Below are 19129 nucleotides of genomic sequence, written 5' to 3'. Positions count from 1 at the left end.
TGGAGTGCAGAACGGCCACAATACCACGGAATCAGGGGAAGCATATCACGAGGAGCTGAGTCTACCCAGAAACACTGACTCTGATTTTGGAAACTTTCAGAAAGCAAACAGCAAGTAATAATTCTAGGTTGACCAAAGAACAGAGATTTTACCAAGTTGATCATTTTTAAACCAGTCGCATCTAAATCATATATCTTTATGAGCACAGTGGAGCCAACCTGAGTCTTATACTTCTTAAACTATGTTAGAATTACAACCAGCTATGTAATAAATATGAACCTTAACTGGACCTAGTAAAGCCCCAAGAGCACTCTCTGCAGAAAAAGATGAGGCTGGTCATAAAACCCAAGTTAATTTGTAAAGAACAAAGATTTCCAGGAGGATGAAAATTTTAACAGGCAGGATACAAGCCTTGGGATCGTTACCATTTAGACACAGGGAAGCTGAAGACAATGGGAACTCCTTACACTCTCCACCCTAAGACCAGCCTCAGAGAGGGACATCACACTTCAGCCCTGCTGCCCACATCAAACAAAGGTGCAAGACTGTTCCACGGTGTCCCCATCATGACAGGGTATGAGTGAGAACCCAGATGTGAAAATGGATGTTTTCTGATTGCTGTGGCCTTGGGGTTTACTTAACTTAAATTTATAAGCATGATCATTTTTCCCTCAGACACAGCTGGGTGAGGTACAGACAAGAGACAGCCGAGGGTGGACTTACACTAGACCCTGAGGACCCACTGAAGCCATCTCAAGCTTGTGATTGTTTTACCTTGTTTTGACGTTGACTTCTATTTTTAATTTTATATCCATTTATCATGGTGTGTGTGCATGTACAGTAGTAGGTTCCCTCGTTCTATCATGGGGTTCAGGGGTCAGACTCAGGTCATTGGCAGTAAGCACCTTTACTCACGGAGCCATCCTACAGGCCCATCTCAAGCCTCTGATGGGTTGTTCTATTTCCAGCATAAATTACTAAAACCTTCCAGCTAGTGACCAAAATGCTGCCTTCTTTGACCCTTAAATCAAAAAAGCAATTCATCAAATACAATTCCAGACAGTATTAAATCCATTCTATATTTTAAAAATCTGAAGTATTTGCCTACTGGTATAAGTGAGATCAGGTGTGTGATCGGTGTGAGTCAGATGGCTTTGCCCTTTCTCCCTTACCTTTCAAGTGTAAGGAACAAAGCCTCATGTGGTAAATGCTTGCCCCCAGGCACCTGGCCCAAAGCATTCTGGGTTTCACTCAACAGACCACACCTGGTAAAATGAAAACACATCCTCTTCTTTTTCTCCATGACTAACACACTTGAAGGAGGACAGTGAAGGGATCCTTAGGTCACCTACTCCTTGGCTGTTGGACAAGTGTCACTGTGTGCACTCATCCATGTCACTGCACCATGGTCCTGGACAGTGAGGAGGAGGATGGGAAGTAACAGCTAGAAGAGACACAGCCATCTCTCCTTTGTCCCAAGATCCAGCTAAGTGCTTGCAGGCTAAGGAAAAGGGACTCACAGATACTTCCAGCTGGAGGTGCTCAGACCAACTTAACGCACTTAACCTGTGCATGGACCACAGATTAAGACAGCAGCCAGGGACTGGCACGTGGCTTTGTGGGTGACTTTAGAAAGAAAAGCTCTTAAATAGGCTGTGGAGAACAAGTGTAGTTGTGAACGCAAAGGAGTTAACTCAAACAACTGGAAATGCTTCTGTGCTATATGTCTGGGGGGTCAGACAATGTGTCTAGGTCACTGCCTGAATGACTGGACCCAGATGTGAGTGATGCCTGCAACTTGGCCCACGCCTGAGGAGCCCTGCTCTTGGTGGCCTCTATAAACATCTGGGTTTGCTCCTTCAGCTGGTCCAGTTCCACCTGAGTTGCTTGGTTCTGACGAATCAACTCCTTGGCTTTCAGAGTGATTCCCAGCAAACCAGACTTCCGGAGGACGGCTAGGGTATTCTGAAAGCGCCTATGCTTGTTCTGCCTCTGCTCAGGGAAGATGTCTGGGCTGCGGCAGAGGTGCTCCGCAGCCCACAGAGGTGAACTGTAACTGGCTGACAGTGGGGAGAGAGGGGAGCTGCTCTCTAAGCCATGCAGAGTGCTGTCTGACGCACATACAGGACTGGCGGGCGAAGCAAAGGTCAGACTGGGGGCTTTGGCTACATGACTGCTGGACACAGGCTGAAGAGTCTGTGGGCTTCCGCCGGCCCCAAGGGAGGGCACTCCTTGCAGAGCCGAGTCCTCGGTGAGCTTGGAGCTGGGTAGGGCTGGAGTGGAAGGACTGGATAGCACACGGCCAGGCTTGGCTGGCTCACTGGAAGACAGGCTTGGCCCCAGTCTCTCTACGCAGATTTTCTTCGGTGCCCCACTTGCTCCTCTTTCTTCGGAGCTGAGGCCCCTTTTGCCTGGGTGCGGGGCTATTTTGGTATAAGAATTTAGAATGGGCAAGTAGTTTCTGGACTCTGACTTTTTCTCACCAGTGTGGCATGGGCTGACAGGAGATGGCACAGGTGGATGAAGGACAAAGAGCTGTGGCTGCGCTGAGATCACTTCAAAGGACGGCTGGACAGTCCAGGACTGGAGCTGGGATGAGCTGCTGCCCTGTGAACAAAGGGAGAGAGCGGCTGCATCCACAATAGACGAGTGAGGCAGAGGAGGAGGACGCTGAGCTGTGCTTATGTCTCCCTCATAGACGGGGAGCCCTTGCTGAGAACGGGGGGAAGGGGTGTGTGTGTGTGGACTGAAATCCACTTAGATCTGCATCATACTTTAAAACAAAAGAAAGCAAAAGCAAACACAAAGCTTTTTCCTGAGGGAAAACTTGAGGTACTATCTGGGGAGTTTCTCTTTAACCCCACTCTGTGCGTGTGATGAACCTGAGAACAGGCACGTGCACGAGCTCAGGCGCCCATGTCAGATCCCCTGGAGACGGAGTTATTGGTGGTTGTGAGCAGTCAACATGGGTGCTGGGACACAACTTGGGTCCCCTGGAAGAACAAGTGCTCCTGACCACTGAGCCTATCCTCAGCCTGAAATACCTGTTTTTAATCGAGAGCTATCAACTCAGAAAAAGAAACAGGAGGCAGGTGAAATAGTGGCACAGGTAAGGTCCGACTGAGGCAGTAAGACCAGAGAGATTTCCCGGCAAGGTTACAAGGTGCTAAGTTCAGGCTGGGCTGGGACTCGTCTGGTGGACTCCTGGCCTGGCGTGCTTGGAGTTCTTTACAGACCCAGCCCCACACGATCCTAGCACAGCGGCAGATGCCTATCATCTTGGCACCCAGGAAATAGAAGGAGGGACATCAAGAGCTCAAATTCGGGGTTGGGGATTTAGCTCAGTGGTAGAGCGCTTGCCTACCAAGCGCAAGGCCCTGGGTTCGGTCCCCAGCTCCAAAAAGAAAAAAAAAAGAAAAAAAAAAAAAAAGAGCTCAAATTCATGCTCAGCTACACAAGGATTTCAAGATCAGCCTGGGCTACTGGAGACCCTGTCTCAAAACAAAAAGTAAGAAACTCCAAAACTAAATGAAACCAGCAGTGACTCCATGAGGGTAGCTTGTCACTGAGTCTCCTATCTCCTGACCAGCCTAGCAGTCTGACCAGCTATCCTTATGTCCCTCTGCTGGAGAGGCTACCTCACTCCTCCTGAGTGTGGCTTCATGTTTTCCGTTCTCTCTCTTCTCTCCCCGCCACCCCCCCCCCATGTGTGCATGTGTGCATATGCACATGTGCGTGTTGTATATAAGAGAATGTATGGATTTCAGTATAAGTGTGTGTACATGTGAGCTCAGGTGCCCTCAGGTCAGAGGAAGGCATGGTACATCACTTCCATAACACACACACACTTAAAAAAAATTAGCTCAAAGAAAAATTTTAAGTCAGAAAACAAGACCAAACACCACCAGTAGTGGAAAGGCAACACCGTCTCTCCCTGGACAGAAGGCCACATCACTGGCTCTAGCACGTTCTGAAATCCCTCCCTCACAGAGGGCATGTTTGCGCGTGAGCACATGGGAAGCTCAGAAGCTTTCACCTGCAAAGGCTTTGGATGCACGTGTCTCCTCACCTGCTTGACCAGCACGTTCTTCATGACAACCATAGGGGACAGTGTGGGGAAGGCGTGGTTTGCCGCTCTGGCGTTCTGCCTCGGCTTGTCCTCTCTGCTCCAGCCCAGGGCGCTCAGCGCGTCCTCTGACTCCATCTGCTCGGCAGAGCTCAGACATTCTGAGCTCCCATCTGATGGGCAGAAAAACGGTCAGTTCACTGGGGCTACTGGCTCATACCCCAGCTCCTGAGGAGCCACGGACTCCTTGACACAGAAAGGGACATCTTTCACAGGGTTCCCGTGAATGCTCTAAGGCTGGAAATTCACTGGTGTTCAGTAACTGTCTTTCTGCTCCACAGGGTTAACTACTCTGCTTGACTTTCTTCAAAACTCTTAGAAAGCCCTGTGTCAATCACAGTTTGTATGAAAGCAATCATAACCAGATCACAAGAGCAATTAGTCGAGGACTGCAAAGTTAAATTGTTACTTTTAATTTCTTATTTTAACAACCTTTTGGTTACATTCTGTATGGATGGATGGGGTGGGGTGCACATGTAGGGACAGAGGACAGCCTGTGGGAGTCAATGCTCTGCTACTAGGTTGTCAGCCCTGGTGATAGGCGGTTACCAGCTGAGCCATTTCACCAGAGCCAGGCCAGTACTTTAAAACTGCTTTTGAGAAGTGGGGAGAAAGCCTAACATTCTCAAGATCCTCAGAAACTCTGGAACCATAAGGTACAAAATATAAAAAGCAATAACAATTTTACCCATGTTAAAATGAAAATGCTGTGCCCTGAACGTGAATGATGTGTCTGTGTCTGGTGTGAATGGCCAGTGATAACTGTTAGTGCTCTAGGATCACCTAGGAGACAGCTCCAGGCACACCTGTAAAGGATTAGCTAGATCAAGCTTAGCCTCCGAGACTGTCTGTGAGGGATTCTCAGTTAGGTTAGTTGATGTGGGAAGGCCTGACTATAGGCAGGAGCACGCCCAGGGCAGGGACTCTGTGGTGACTGCACACACAGAAGGAAGTGAGCAGAGCACCTGCATTCACTGCTCCCTGCTCCTGGCTGCGGGTGTGCGTGAGAAACTGTGTCCAGCTCCTGCTGCTTTGACTTCCCTGCCATGAGGAACTACAGCTTTGACCCGTGAATAAACCTTTTTTCCCTTAAGATGCTTTTGTCAGCGTATTTTATCACAGTGGCAGGGAAAGAGACTTACGTCAGTTGTCAAAGTTGAGGCTAAACTGTTCCTCTCTGTTGTCCCAGCCACCTTGTTAAGTCCCTATTTTGCTGAAGTCCTGAACACATGAGAGCTTACTGGACTCCTGTACAACAGGGCATAACAGGGTGCTGCTATGGTTTGCATGTGAAGTGTCTCCCTCAGGCCCATATGGAATGCTTGACCCCCAGCGTGCGGCTCTAGTGTGAAGGCACAGAGGTTTCAGGAGCGGGACTTGGCTGGTAGATGGCTGGGAGCAGCCTCTGCTGTTACACCAGGCTCTGGCTCTGGCCTGCTTCCTCTGCTCCTGGCCCACTGCTGCACACCTCTACCTCCACAGACAGAGCCGCTCCACTGTTGCTTCCACCTCAAAGGATTGCATCATCTGAAACTACGAGCGACATAAACCTTTCTGTCAGATGTCATGGTTATAGTGATGGCAGACAGTACAGATATTCTCCCCAGGTAAATTCCATAGAAAAGGAATGCAACCAAGTTCCTGCTAAAACAAACCCAGAGACCGTGTACCTCCTACAGAAGTATCAGGAACCACTCTAAATGCTCTTCCACATGTAGCTCTGTTGACAGAGAGCTTTCCTGGCAAGTATGCAGCCCTGGGTTCCGTCTTAAGCACCACGTAAGCTAGGTCTGATGCTTACTTATAATGTCAGCACTCAAAAGGTAGAGGCAGGAGGATCAGGAGTCCAAGATCATCTTTGACTACATAGTGAGTTTGAGACCAGGCATACATGAGGCAACTGTAAATGTATTTTGTGCAGCTTGGCAAAGACCATGATCAGAAAGGTATTTATCAATAGATATGTAATTCAGAATGTTTAGTGACACTTGTCAAAAATCATGGCTGTTGGAGTCCTCCCCTTGATCAGCCAGTTAATGCAAATGTAAACTTCTGATTAAGAACTACTAGACTACAAACAAGCGTGATTCCTGGACTTTGAAGTTGAAATGCATTCTACACATAATGAAACTAGGTTTCGAGATGGCTCAGCAGTAAAGAGCACTGACTGCTCCTCCAGAGGTCTGAGTTCAATTCCCAGCAACCACATGGTGGCTCACAACCATCTGTAATGGGATCAGATCTCTTCTGGTCTCTCTGAAGACAACTGCACAGTACTCATACTCATAAAATAAGTAAATCCTAAAAAAGAAAAGAAACCAGGTGTCGTGGAGAAGGAGTTACTGCAGGTCTTTTGCTAAAAAGGCCTAAGATGAACCTAGACAGCTCATTCCTTTCACTCAAACACTGAGGGAGAAGGTGTCCCATGAGACAATGTACATAACAGAAAATGGTGCTGATGGACAGACTGACAAATAATTACTGAAGAATTCCATAAATCCATGATGATATCAAAAGTGAAACAGAAGAAGGAAACTATTTTCTCACAAAGGTGTTCAGTTGGCAAAATGACAGCATTAAAAGATTACAACCTTAAAGTCACTGGGGTGGTAACAAGTTCAAGCAAAGACACCAACAGACAGAGGATAAACACTGGCCAGGCAGGCTTGCTAGAAGGCGGTATAATGATGCTTGCCTATGACCCTAGCACTCAGGAGGTCAGGCATGTCATGACCAAGTAATTCACTGCTTCAACCTCCCCAGAACCTAGGATTCTAGACATGTGCCACCAGGCTTGACTGAAAGGTTATCTTTACACTAAAGAAATCTGGTACAAGGTACTGTTTAACCAAGTGACCAGAGTATCATCAAAAATGAAAATGGGAGCTGGAAATGGCTCAGCAGTTAAGAGCACTTACAGAAGACCCAGGCTCAGTTCCCAGTCCCCACATCAGGTGACTCAAAACCTCTGGTAACTGCAGTTCCAGGGGATACCGGCCCCTACAGGCACCTGCACGAGCTCATAAAGAGACACATGCATACAAATAGATAAATCTAAAAACAAACAAACAAAAATGGAATAAGACTAACTTAACACTTTCCCTGTGTTTTGCAATAGGAAGGACACAACATCAACAATGTAGTTCTCTAACAATTCTAAACATGAGGAAGCCATCAGAAAATCCAGAATGTGGGACATTCTATCAAACTACAGTCCTGCTAGTTCAAAGATATCAGTGTCACAAAGAAAAGGAGGGAAAAGATGGACAGCTACTCTGGATTAAATAAGATTACAAAGAGGGCTATCTTCATACAATGCACACTCAACTGGATGCGGGATCCAAAAGCCAGAGACAGTGACAAACGCTACAGGGACCTCATTAGGATAACAGGGAAATTTAGACGCACTGTGGTTAGAGTGTTCTACACGGGTTGATGTCTTGGGTGTGATGATGGCATTATAATTCTATAGAAAAATGTCTTTGCTTCTGAGATTTAGACTAAAGATTTAGCAATGAAATGCTAATTGTTTGAAGTTTACTTTTCAAACAGTAAAGCAATGTACACAGGGGAGGGATGTAAACTAGGCAAAAATAATAATTCCCAGTGGATCTGAAGAAAGTATCTTTCTGGTGTGGGGACTCAATCATTTTTCTTTAGATTTGAAATTTCTCGAAATAAATTTGGGGAAATAATTAAAATAGAAAACACACTCCATCTTGGTTTTGCGATTGTTTTTTAAATTTAGTTTTATTTTACGTGCACTGGTATGAAGGGGTCAGATCTGTTGGAACTGGAATTACCGACAGTTGTGAGCTGCCATGTGGGTGCTGGGGATTGAACCTGGGTCCTTTGGAAGAGCAGACAGTGCCCTTTAACCACTGAGCCATCTTTCTAGCCTTGTTCTGCACATCTTACTGAAGTGCCTCTCAGTCTTTTGGCTATGATCAGTACACCTATCCAAGGTGACTGGACTAACTCAGGTAGTGACCAACTCCCTGGAGCCTGCCCCAAGAACAACCAGTAGCTTTCACTGGAGCCACTTCTGAAACTGGAGTGGGGTGTCTGTGTCTGAACAGCACAGTACTTACTAAAACAAAGGAGGAACTGAATGTCAACAGTCCTTGGAATTACAAACAAAAGGACTGTGGGTAAAGTTTGTTTTCTTCTTTGACTCGCCCATGCATTACCTGTTTGATCTAGAAACAGAGCAAAAGCAAGTGTGATACTGAAAGAGAAAAAAGCCCTTAGTGTTTCCGACTTTCGATCTTGTTTCATAGACCCCACTTTCCAGGCCCTTCCTCGGTTTCAGCACCAGACTCTCTAGGAGGGCCTGGGGATCTAAACCTTCAATAGGTGCTTCAGGTGGGCTCCATGACGGGGCAAGCCTGGTAAGCAACAGCATTCAGGGAAGGGAACCCACCGTGCTGCAGGCTGGCGCACCCTTCCCTGCACTGTCCTGGCCCTGGGGAGGACACTAATTCCTCTGTTCTAATCCCTGGGTCAGTGCTGTCCCTCTCTGAGTAACAGTCTATTTATAACCTAGCCTCTCATTCAGCATGCCTCTGAGACATAGTACACCAACCTAAGAAGGGAGGAGTCCTAGATTTCCTAACAGCAGCATTTCCGACCATAAATTAGTAAATCAGTAACACGGGTGGAACCCGGGTAACACCTGGACACATGTGACGCCCAAGTGTAAATCTTTCTCTACAAAAAGCTCCATTCCCACAATAGTGAGCCTGAATGTCCCCATCGCCTGAGAATGTACTGGGACAATGCTGTTGGCTTTACTTGCACAGTAAGGGTAGTTCAAGCCACTGACTAGCCTCAGACCTAGAACAAAAGAAGATCGATCGTCAGCATAAAATTCAGAGGCTTGCGGAGGGATGCAGGCAGGCAGTCTGGGTAAGGCTCAGGACAGCTAGCAATGAAAGCTGCTCTACTATCAATGTTTTCTTTTTTTTTTTTTTTTAATTTTTTTTCAAAGATTTTTTTTGAGACCACATGAGATGGTACTTCTGCCATCTACCTGTCATGGCGGAGGAAGGAGGATCACTATGAGTTCAAGGCCCAGCTGGTCTACATATTAAGTTCCAGGATAGCCAGGACTACATAGTGAGATGCTGTCTCAATTTTTTTTTTTATTTAAATTTTTTTCAAGAAAGAAAGAAGGGGTGAAGAGATGTCTCAGTGGCTAAGAGCACTAATTGCTCTTCCAGAGGTCCTGAGTTCAATTCCCAGCAACCACACGGCAGCTCACAACCATCTGTAATAGAATCTGATGCCCTCTTCTGGTGTCTGAAGACATCGACAGTTACTCATACTTAAATAAGTCTTAGAAAGAAGGAAAGAAAGGAAGGAAGGAAAGGAAAGGAAAGGAAAGGAAAGGAAAGGAAAGGAAAGGAAAGAGGTAGTAATAATTATGAATTTGTTTTGGGAGGTTTGTTTGGTTAGTTTCTATTTTTTGAGTCATGTAGCCCTGAATGACCTGGAAGTCACTATGTAGACAATGATAGCTTCACACTCAGAGATCCACCTGTCTCTGCATCCCAAGTCCTGGGATTAAAGGAGTGTGCCGGCATACCCAGCTCAAAGATTTGTTTATTTTCTTTTGTGTGTGTGTGTGCATGCCCTTGCTAGTCTGTCTGTATACACACGCACCATGTACATGCAAGAGCCCTCAGAGACTATAGGAGGTGACAGATCTCCTGGAACTAGAGCTACAAGTGGCTGTGAACTCTCTGATGTGTTAGACACCGAACCCATGTCCTCTACAAGAGCAGCAAGGCTCCCACCTGCCGAGCCATCTCTTTAGCCCCCTGTTCTACTTTCTTATCTCTAACATCGTTTACAATTGGGTCAGGTAGCTCACAGTCTAATCACAAAATGCAGTTATTGGGGTTGGGGATTTAGCTCAGTGGTAGGGCGCTTGCCTAGCAAGTGCAAGGCCCTGGGTTCGGTCCCCAACTCCGGAAAAAAAAAAAAAAAAAAAGAAAAAATATGGAAGGAAGGGACTTTTTTTTAATTATAGCAAAATTACTTCCTAAGCCAGTGTTATCTTAACAAATGACAATCACTTATCACATAAAGAAGGTTCAGCCAATGACAGGCCACATATGTGATAATGACTATACCATATAGCTTGTAACAGACTTTATCAGTCTAGGTTCAGGAAAGCACACCCTAGAGTTCACACAAGGATCAGCTTCTTAACATAATACACGACTGCATTACTTTTAACTGACCTTCACACTGTTATGTGGCAATGAGATGCAGTAGTATTTTTCTTTTTTCCTGTCATATAAAAGAAATTAAACTAACAGAATTCTGAGTATTTTAAAAACACTTGTCTTTGAGACAGGATCTCCTATAAGTCAAACAGACCTTGAACTTGTATGTAGCTAAGGATGACATCAAACTTCTGGTCCTCCTGTTCCCACCTTCTAGTAATGGGATTACAGGCACAGCGAGCTAGCACACTCAGTTTTATAAAGTGCGGGGATCCAACCCAGGGCTTCCTGAATACTAGGCAAGCACTCCACAACTGAACTCTATTCCCCGTCCACGTTTATTTTTTTTCTAGTAGCTACAGTTTGAAATGTAGGGTTAAAAGTTGAAAGTCTAATTGAAAAAGGAAATCAAATTATTTTTTCAGAATTAACTCCATGGTGCTGAGATAGACAGATCATAAGATACCACAGAACTGCCTCCACGACCAGCCCCGTCCTCGGAATTACTATCTGTGAGAGCTCAGATGTTAGCTATCCTGTGTTTGAAAGCTTCTTGTTTTTCTTACACTAATGAGTTTCAGGGAGGGAGTTTTTCATGCAAATCATTCAGTCAAAGGCACAAGTGTAAGATATGGCTAACCTGAAAAGCCAGAGTCCTTGTCTGAGTCAGCAGCCACCACACCAAGTGGTCGGGCTAGTTTTTTCATCTCCGTGCCTCGGCCTGGCTTGGCAGAGAGTCTTCTGGGGCTCTCTCTGGATGGGACTTTCCTCTCCATGTCTAAGAGGGCTGGAAGCTGGATCACAGGTAGTCTTTGCATATGGATTACTCTATGAAAAACAATAATTACGTAAGAAGTCATTACCTGGAGCGTGAACGGGGTGAGCCAAATGGTGAGGAAAGTAAGGGCAAAGAACGCTAGCCTCACCCACTTCACCACAACTTCTCTGTGGGCTCAGCTGACCAAGCTTCAAGTTTACTAAACAGAACGGTTTCCACTCAAAAGGAGGTTCACTATCCCCTCGCTGCCCTCTAATTCCATTGTGAATTCAAAGCACGAATTCAAGGCACGCAACCACATTCAGTGGAAGCTTTGTGAACTGCTAACAAAGGGACATTTGATTAGGCTTTTGAAATGGGTAACCAAATAAACTCACCCTCCTCCCTGAGGAGAGGAGAGGTAACATCAACCAGCAAGGCGTGCTTTCCCAGTAGACGTATGTGGCTTGTGACCTAGTGCCACCGCTCAACCGTACAGGATTTCTCAAATAAACCTGTCAGTTCTTAGAATAAAGTACTGAGCAGAGTACAACCAAATACCACACATACATAATGCACACAGATACATATACCCCCCACATACACACAGATACATACAACACACACACACAGATACATACAACACACACAGATACATACACACACATACATAACACACACACAGAGATACATACAACACACACAGAGATACATACAACACACACAGATACATACAACACACACACACAGATACATACACACACATGCAACACACACACACACAGATACATACACACACATACATAACACACAGATACATATATACACACACACACATACACACACACAGATACACACACACATACACACACGCATACACATAGGCATACACACACATACATACACACACACACACACACACACACTACTTCATAAGCTTTTACATGTATTTTATTGATTTTTGTATACACGTATACATTTGTGTGAACACAGATGTGCCGTGATTCATGTGTAGAGGTCAGAGGACATCTGAGGACACCTGATAGAAGTTGGTCGTATCCTTCCACCTCATGAGTCCTGTCAGGTGGCAAGCTCCTTTACCTGCTGAACTATCTCACTGGCCCCACTGCCACTTTTTTTAATGGTTTATTTTTATTTTATGTGCATTGATGTTTCCCCTATATGGATGTCTGAGGATCCCAGGTCCTCTGGAAGAGCAGCCACTACTCTTAACACCTGAGCCATCTCTCTATCCCTCTATATACTACTTCTTGACTTAAGTTTAAAAAAAAAAAAAAAACACAAAACTTTTTAGGTCTCAAGTTTAGCTCAGTGGTAGAGCACTTACTTGGTATGCTTAAAGCCTAAGTTTGATCCCCAGTATCACCACATAAAAGCAAGGACTTTTATGTGCACACAACGTATTTTAAAAATGTTTACTCAGGAAGAACTGTGAGAGGTGAGTGGGAGGGGCAGTAAGCAGGCTGTAAAGTGAAAAATTAAAATAATAAAAAAAATTGTAATGTTAAAAAGTGCTTGTGGTTGGGGATTTAGCTCAGTGGTAGAGCGCTTGCCTAGCAAGCGCAAGGCCCTGGGTTCGGTCCCCAGCTCCGAAAATAAAAGAAAAAAAAAAAAAATAGTGCTTGCAAGGGGTAGGCTAGAAAGATGGCTCAAGAGTTAGGAGCACTTGCCAATCTTCCAGAAGACTCAGGGTGAGTCCTAGCATACACATGGTGGCTCACAATAACAACTAGAGCCCTAGAGGATACGATGCCCTCTCCGGCCTCTGTGTGCACAAGGCACACAAGTGATATACAGACATACATGCAAACAAAGCACCCCCACCCATAAAATACATAAAAAATAAGGTGTAAGTGCTTACATTACACCTAGGTAACATTTTCTGCTTTAATGTTACTCTTGAGCTTTACAATACTCTCCTCGGCTGTGATCCTATTTTGCAATGGAGGAGGTAAGACTCAGATACATTATATCTAATCATTTAGAAACATGTATTTAAAAATGCATCAAGTGCTCCCTATAAATTGGCCACTGTGCTAGACTGAAGATTCAGAGAATAGAGTAACTTGTGTTTGTATGCTTGTTGGAGCTTGTGGTCTAGAGAGAAAACAACAGATACAAACCAAGTAGTCATACAACTCATAACTGCTTTGGCAGGCACTATGAAGGTGTGAGGCTAATTGTCTGGAGCAGCAGAAAGGGCTGGGCTGGAATCTGGAGGATGGAGAGTTAGCACACCTCAGTGAGGTCAAAGGCCATAGGCAGACTGTACAGCGTGTTCCAAGCCAATGTAAGGGCTGAAGAGAGAAAGAACTCGATATACTCAGAAGTAAGATGGCCAGGGAGGTCAGAGCAGAATGCTGTGCACTGACAGTGGGGGTGGGGAAGAGACGGGAGAGTAGATGCACAGGACAGACGGGCAGTGCCTTGGAATCATGCACTCTGGAAAAGACTGGATATTAACTAAGGAGCAATGGGAGTGGCGAACTCGTCCAGCACTCAGGAGCAGATCACTGAGTTTGAGGTTAACCTGGTCTATATAGTGAGTTTTATGCCAGCCAGGGCTACCTTGTGAGATCATGTCTTTAAAAAGGGGGGGGGGGCACTTCAGGGGTAAAGAAAGGAGGGTACCACCGAGGCAAACAATGATGAGACTGGGTAGGAGTACAAACAGCCCAGAAACTACTGAATCCACAATCCACTCCTGACCCCATGCAGCTGTCCTGAATAAAAACACGCACCTCAGCCAAGAGGCACTGTCCCTGGAATACCTTCAAGTGCCACACATGAGGTGTTCTGCTAGTTCAGGACCTCTGAGAAACACTAGAGCAAAGACTCATGGTACCATGAGCAGGAGACAAGTGAGTCCATCACTCGTGAGCAACCTCCTGCTGACAGGCTTATAGACACTTGCAGTAGACTAACAGGACACAAATGGTCTGAATGGAAGGAAATTCTAAATACTCCAAGTAAAGGTCATTTGGCCCCATATCTAACTCATCCAGTTCGTATCATGTGGCTTTCCCACCAGTCACATGCTTACCCCTCCACAGGCAAGGGTAAACAATAGCAATGTCAAATCTTCACAGAGCACCATGCAAAGCACCGTCCGTGGTTGACAGTATGGTGTTTGATAGCCTGGACAAACCCATTTAAAAAGCAGATGGAAATATGACGCTGTATCTCTAATTACAGTAGGATCCTTTTGTATGAAACTTAACGAATGTGCACTGGGTAATTTTCCTAAAAGAATACTGTTTGAAAGTGAATGGAGCCTTCTTTAAAATGAAACTAGAAGTGGCTTCTGTATGGTATTCAGACTAAGGAGGGTCTGACCAGCGTTGATCCAGATTAGAAGGGCAGGTCAAAGCAGTTAGTTGCGACTAAGAATCTGAGAAAAACACCACAATCTCTTACTAAACAGAATATTTTACAGGCATTTTGGAGGAAGCATTCCAATTTGGTCCCTATGATCCTGTCACAAGACTATGAAGAGTTATTAAGATGTTAGCTATTAAAATGCAGCCAGTGGAGCTACCAAAAATCATTTAGGAATTTACTCTGCTTCACAGGGAGTTTATAGAATATTGACTGCAGAGTCAAAATGCTAAAACTTTGACAAATCTATTAAATTCTAAAACTTTATATCATAAGGAATTGGTGGCATTTTAGAAGAAAAACAAAATCCACACAACTGACTTTAAAATGGTAAAGTGTCTACTTTAGATGCAAAAAGGTTAAAAAATATGAGTTTCTGTTTTTGATAAAGCTCTGCTCAAGCAGACAAAAAGCTTTAGTGTTCCAGTCAAGGAGGCTCAGGTGAGAACAGAAAACTACACCTCTCTTCTTTTGGAGGAAGTGAGCTCACATGCAGCACACCAGAGGAAGCCTGGGCAGAAAAACAGAGGTAGTATTTCCCACCAGCACCCCTTAAGGCAGTGCGTAGTAAGACTCTGTGGAAAATTAGTCAGCGCTCAAATAGACTGGTAGACGATGACATTCTCAGAAGTGTGCTTCATGGCACTTGATGCTCACTTCCGTTTTTCACTTCTTACATTAGAGCCAATATTTGTCTATAGAGCAGTGTGGTTCTCAATCTGTGAGTCCCAAACCCTTTGTGGGACAAAAGCCCTTTTCATAGGAGTCACATAAGAGAAAACACAGATATTTACAATTCATAACGGTAGCAAAATTACAGTTATAAAAGTAGCAACAAAAAATAATTTTGTGGTTGGGGGTCACCACAACATGAGGAACTGTATTAAAAGGGTCACAGTGTTAGGAAGATTGAAGACCACCACTCTAGAACCTCAGAGTCCATGGTTCCATCTCTATTTTGTTAAGAAGGATGAGGGCCACTGCTCTAGAACCTCAGGGTCCTTGGTTCCATCTCTATTTTGTTAGGAAGGATGAGGGCCACTGCTCTAGAACCTCAGAATCTTTGGTTCCATCTCTGTTTTGTTAGGAAGGATGAGGGCCACCGCTCTAGAACCTCAGAATCCTTGGTCCCATCTCTGTTTTGTTAGGAAGGTTAAGAACCACCGCTCTAGAACCTCAGGGTCCTTGGTTCCATCTCTATTTTGTTAAGAAGGATGAGGGCCACTGCTCTAGAACCTCAGGGTCCTTGGTTCCATCTCTATTTTGTTAGGAAGGATGCGGGCCACTGCTCTAGAACCTCAGAATCTTTGGTTCCATCTGTTTTGTTAGGAAAGTTAAGAACCACTGCTCTAGAACCTCAGGGTCCTTGGTCCCATCTCTGTTTTGTTAGGAAAGAACCACTGCTCTGGAACCTCAGGGTCCTTGGTTCCATCTCTGTTTGTTAGGAAGGTTAAGAACCACTGTTCTAGAACCTCAGGGTCCTTGGTTCCATCTCTATTTTGTTAGGAAGGATGAGGGCCACTGCTCTAGATCCTCAGGGTCCTTGGTTCCATCTGTTTTGTTAGGTTGAGGGCCACTGCTCTAGAACCTCAGAGTCCTTGGTTCCATCTCCTTTTTTTTTTCCAACTCTGTAACAGACTTGTGAGGTATTCTAGAAAATAATAAATTTTAACAAACCTCAGTCCAGCAGAGTCTCTGGCAACCCAAGCAGTGTAGAATTCACCAAAATACCTGAAGAACTCGAAGGTCAAGACTACATTTTCAAACACTGTGATCACCTCAAGGTCTAATTATCAGGTGTAGTCTAATATAGTCCTTATTCCAAGATGAAACCATAGGGACAAGTATACCCACCAAGCTAAAAGCTGATGTGACCCACAATCTCGGGAGTTTTGAGTTTGGGATGAAAGGCAATCAAAGGGTTAAGAGGAAAAGCTCTGACACGCAGCTTTTAGCACTCTCCTTTTATAGCTACTTGGCATCCTTCCCGAGAGCTCACATTCCCTTTAAGTGTGTCACGTGTATGACATGCGTGCAGAGAGGTGTGAGGTGAAAACCCAAGCAAAGGCTTACATATAATAAAGTGATAAGGCCACAGAAAAGTGAATTTATCAGCCATAAACCCATGAGGAACCCCACTTAGAACCACAAATGTATTACTAGGTTTCCTCTGAGGTCGTTTTTTTCTTTTGATCTGCATTTTCAGAAATGCCATTCTGGGAGAATGTGTATTTTAGTGGTGGGAAGTCGCACCTACCTACGTGTCCATTATTCATATACTCCTTCACACTCCTTCCCATTCTCAAAACTGGCTGAAAAAGTCATGTCAAAGACCCTGCTTCGTTCCCTACAGTTTCCCAGGGCTCTCTCCATCCTCACCTTTCGAAGGGGGCCATGTGATTAGAGAACGTTCTCAGATCGCTTCAGAAAGGGGGCTCGCAGTAACAGTGCCCACCTATTCATTCTCACCAGCCCACAGGACATCTGTGCCAGGCAGCATGCGCACCCTCTTGCCAACTCAGCAGGGCAGAACTGGGCAGACCCCAGGACTATGCTGCGACTGGCATACCACCAGTATCCAGAGCAAATGCCCAGGCGATGCCGAACGCCAGAACTTGGGCAATACCCAGAGAGATGGGCTCTGGCTCTGGGTCCAGATCAAAACTGTCCTGCCTACCCACTAACCACTGACTTCTTTCTTGGCACAAGCCACCTTCTTCCTCACGTCCCTATCCTTGGCACAATGCCTGGCGAGTCGACCACCCAGGAGAAATAACCAGGAAAAGTAGGAGACCGCAGGCCTCTGAAATAGACAGTGCACCTGTGTCTGAGGCATAGCTCCTAGACGAAGGTCCTGGACACTCGCTCGGTAAGCAGCCCTCATGCCCACCCACTAGCCCATTCATAGACCCCTCAGGCCTTCAGGTTCGCCCCTAGCGAGAGCAATGGTATCCAGGACCAGGCCAAGGCACACATGCTCTATGGGACTCACACCACTTGCCCCTCACGCAAACCCTGTCCCTACACACCGTCTGTGCCTCACCCCAGATTCCCTTTCCCACGCCGGGTCTGACCCTCATCGCAAACCAACTAAAAGGAAGCCAGGAATGGTGCGTCCCTCTGCTCCCAATTTTTGGCGCCCCCGTCCCCAAAAATCCCTGGTTCCCCCTCGGGCCCACTTCGCTCTCCTTCCTCTTCCACCTGCTCCCACCTGCTTTCTCGGTGCTCCCAGTCCCAACCTCTCAGTCTCACCCCCATCGCAGCTCTCCCTGTGCCCGGAGCCTAGCGAACCCTGCCTTTCTCACCTAGGGCCAGGGTCGCCGCTCCATGACCAGCCCGGCGGGTTAGCTGGCGCATGCGCGAGATGGGCCCCATGACTCCATGACAACCTGGTATTCGCCGGGTCTCTAGCTATCTCCAAGGCCTCCCGCCCATTTCTCCTCCCTCCGCCTCCACGACAGCTTTCGCCAGTCACGTGATTCGGTTCCGAGGCCCCAGCACCATGGAGACTGCGCGCTGTACTCCTAGAAGGGCACTCCTCCGCCCCACCTCCCCGCTCTAGCCCGAAGGCCCATGGAGCAACGAGGAGAGCGACGCTCTCTCCACAGCCGTGGCCTCTCTATGGTTGGCACTTAAGGCTTCGCCGCCATTTTGTCCGGTTCCTTGAGTTATTGTGTTGAGGGCAAGATCTTACGATTGGGTTTTGAAGGCATGGGTAGTGGCTTGTAGACGCATGGCAGGAGTTGGGATTCGTTTGGGGACACTGAGGGGAAGCCGCTCTCGGGGTGTGTCCCCTTGACGCTGTTGTGGGTGGGGACCGGAACTAGACCTGCCGGGCTGCTGCGCCCAGCGTGGGAGGACTCGCGCGGGCTGGCAGCCGGGCTGGGTGTCCCGGCGCCTCACTCACATTTTTTGCCACGCTTGTCGCCTGGTTTGATTTCCCACCAATCCCCCAGACCGTGCACGAGGACTAGAAGCGATGAATATTTTAGTGAGATGATTTCATGCATTTTGACGTTTGGCTCGCTTTGCCCAGTGCAGCGGCAGTGTCAGGTTTTATAGACGATGTCCCATGTCTGGCCCTGGAAAATTGCCTCTCCAACACACTGAAGGGAAAGGGAGTGACAAACTGCGCGTAATCTCTAAGGGAAGTGTTTCGTAACTAAAAACGAGTGAGTTTAGGTTGCTGACAGTTTACAGCTGTTTCAGGAGCTGCGCTTGTCTCTCGAACCCGGTACTCCATGAAGAGCTGTTAAGGTTAAATAAAATGGGAGATAATACGTTTCCAGCCGTATTGGCGGCCTTACAAGAACTCTGTGGCCACGTGCAGCTAATGACTACTTTATTGAACCGCGAAGATTATCGCACGTTCTTAGCACTGCAGAAAGTTAAATTGCACCTTGCAGATCTAGATGGCGAGTGGCCCTGCATTGGTAATCCAAGCAGCTTAGAGGTCATAGCTTATTACATTATTCATCCGAACACAGTGCTAATATACTAGTGAGGATGAATGTACCTGTTAGCGTAAGCCCACCCAACAAGCAGTAGGTGAATGCCTACACATTGTAAGCTGTTGTTTGGGAGATGGAGGAAACGAAAAGTGGCTAACCATTG

The 19129-nt window shown here is 46.2% G+C and overlaps 1 protein-coding gene across 6 annotated transcripts; it reads right to left on the bottom strand.

The window, feature by feature from the left end:
* Positions 1-1058: 1058 nt before the first annotated feature.
* On the bottom strand, positions 1059-17977 carry Cipc (CLOCK interacting pacemaker). 6 transcript variants are annotated; one of them, XM_032908198.1, is made up of 4 exons: positions 17821-17977; positions 11000-11187; positions 4070-4239; positions 1059-2607 (listed from the first exon to the last, which is right to left on the bottom strand). In XM_032908198.1, exons 2-4 carry the CDS (start codon positions 11175-11177, stop codon positions 1720-1722), a joined length of 1236 nt encoding a protein of 411 aa, XP_032764089.1. In that variant the 5' UTR covers positions 11178-11187; positions 17821-17977; the 3' UTR covers positions 1059-1719. The 6 variants fall into 6 exon arrangements, with proteins under 6 accessions (XP_032764089.1, XP_032764087.1, XP_032764091.1 ...); XM_032908196.1 differs by lacking the exon at positions 17821-17977 and adding an exon at positions 17727-17792; XM_032908200.1 differs by lacking the exon at positions 17821-17977 and adding an exon at positions 17768-17789.
* Between the last annotated feature and the right edge of the window lie 1152 nt (positions 17978-19129).

Source organism: Rattus rattus, chromosome 7, assembly GCF_011064425.1.
Source record: "Rattus rattus isolate New Zealand chromosome 7, Rrattus_CSIRO_v1, whole genome shotgun sequence".
Classification (NCBI taxonomy): domain Eukaryota; kingdom Metazoa; phylum Chordata; class Mammalia; order Rodentia; family Muridae; genus Rattus; species Rattus rattus.
This window is presented reverse-complemented; position numbering and strand designations above follow the sequence as displayed.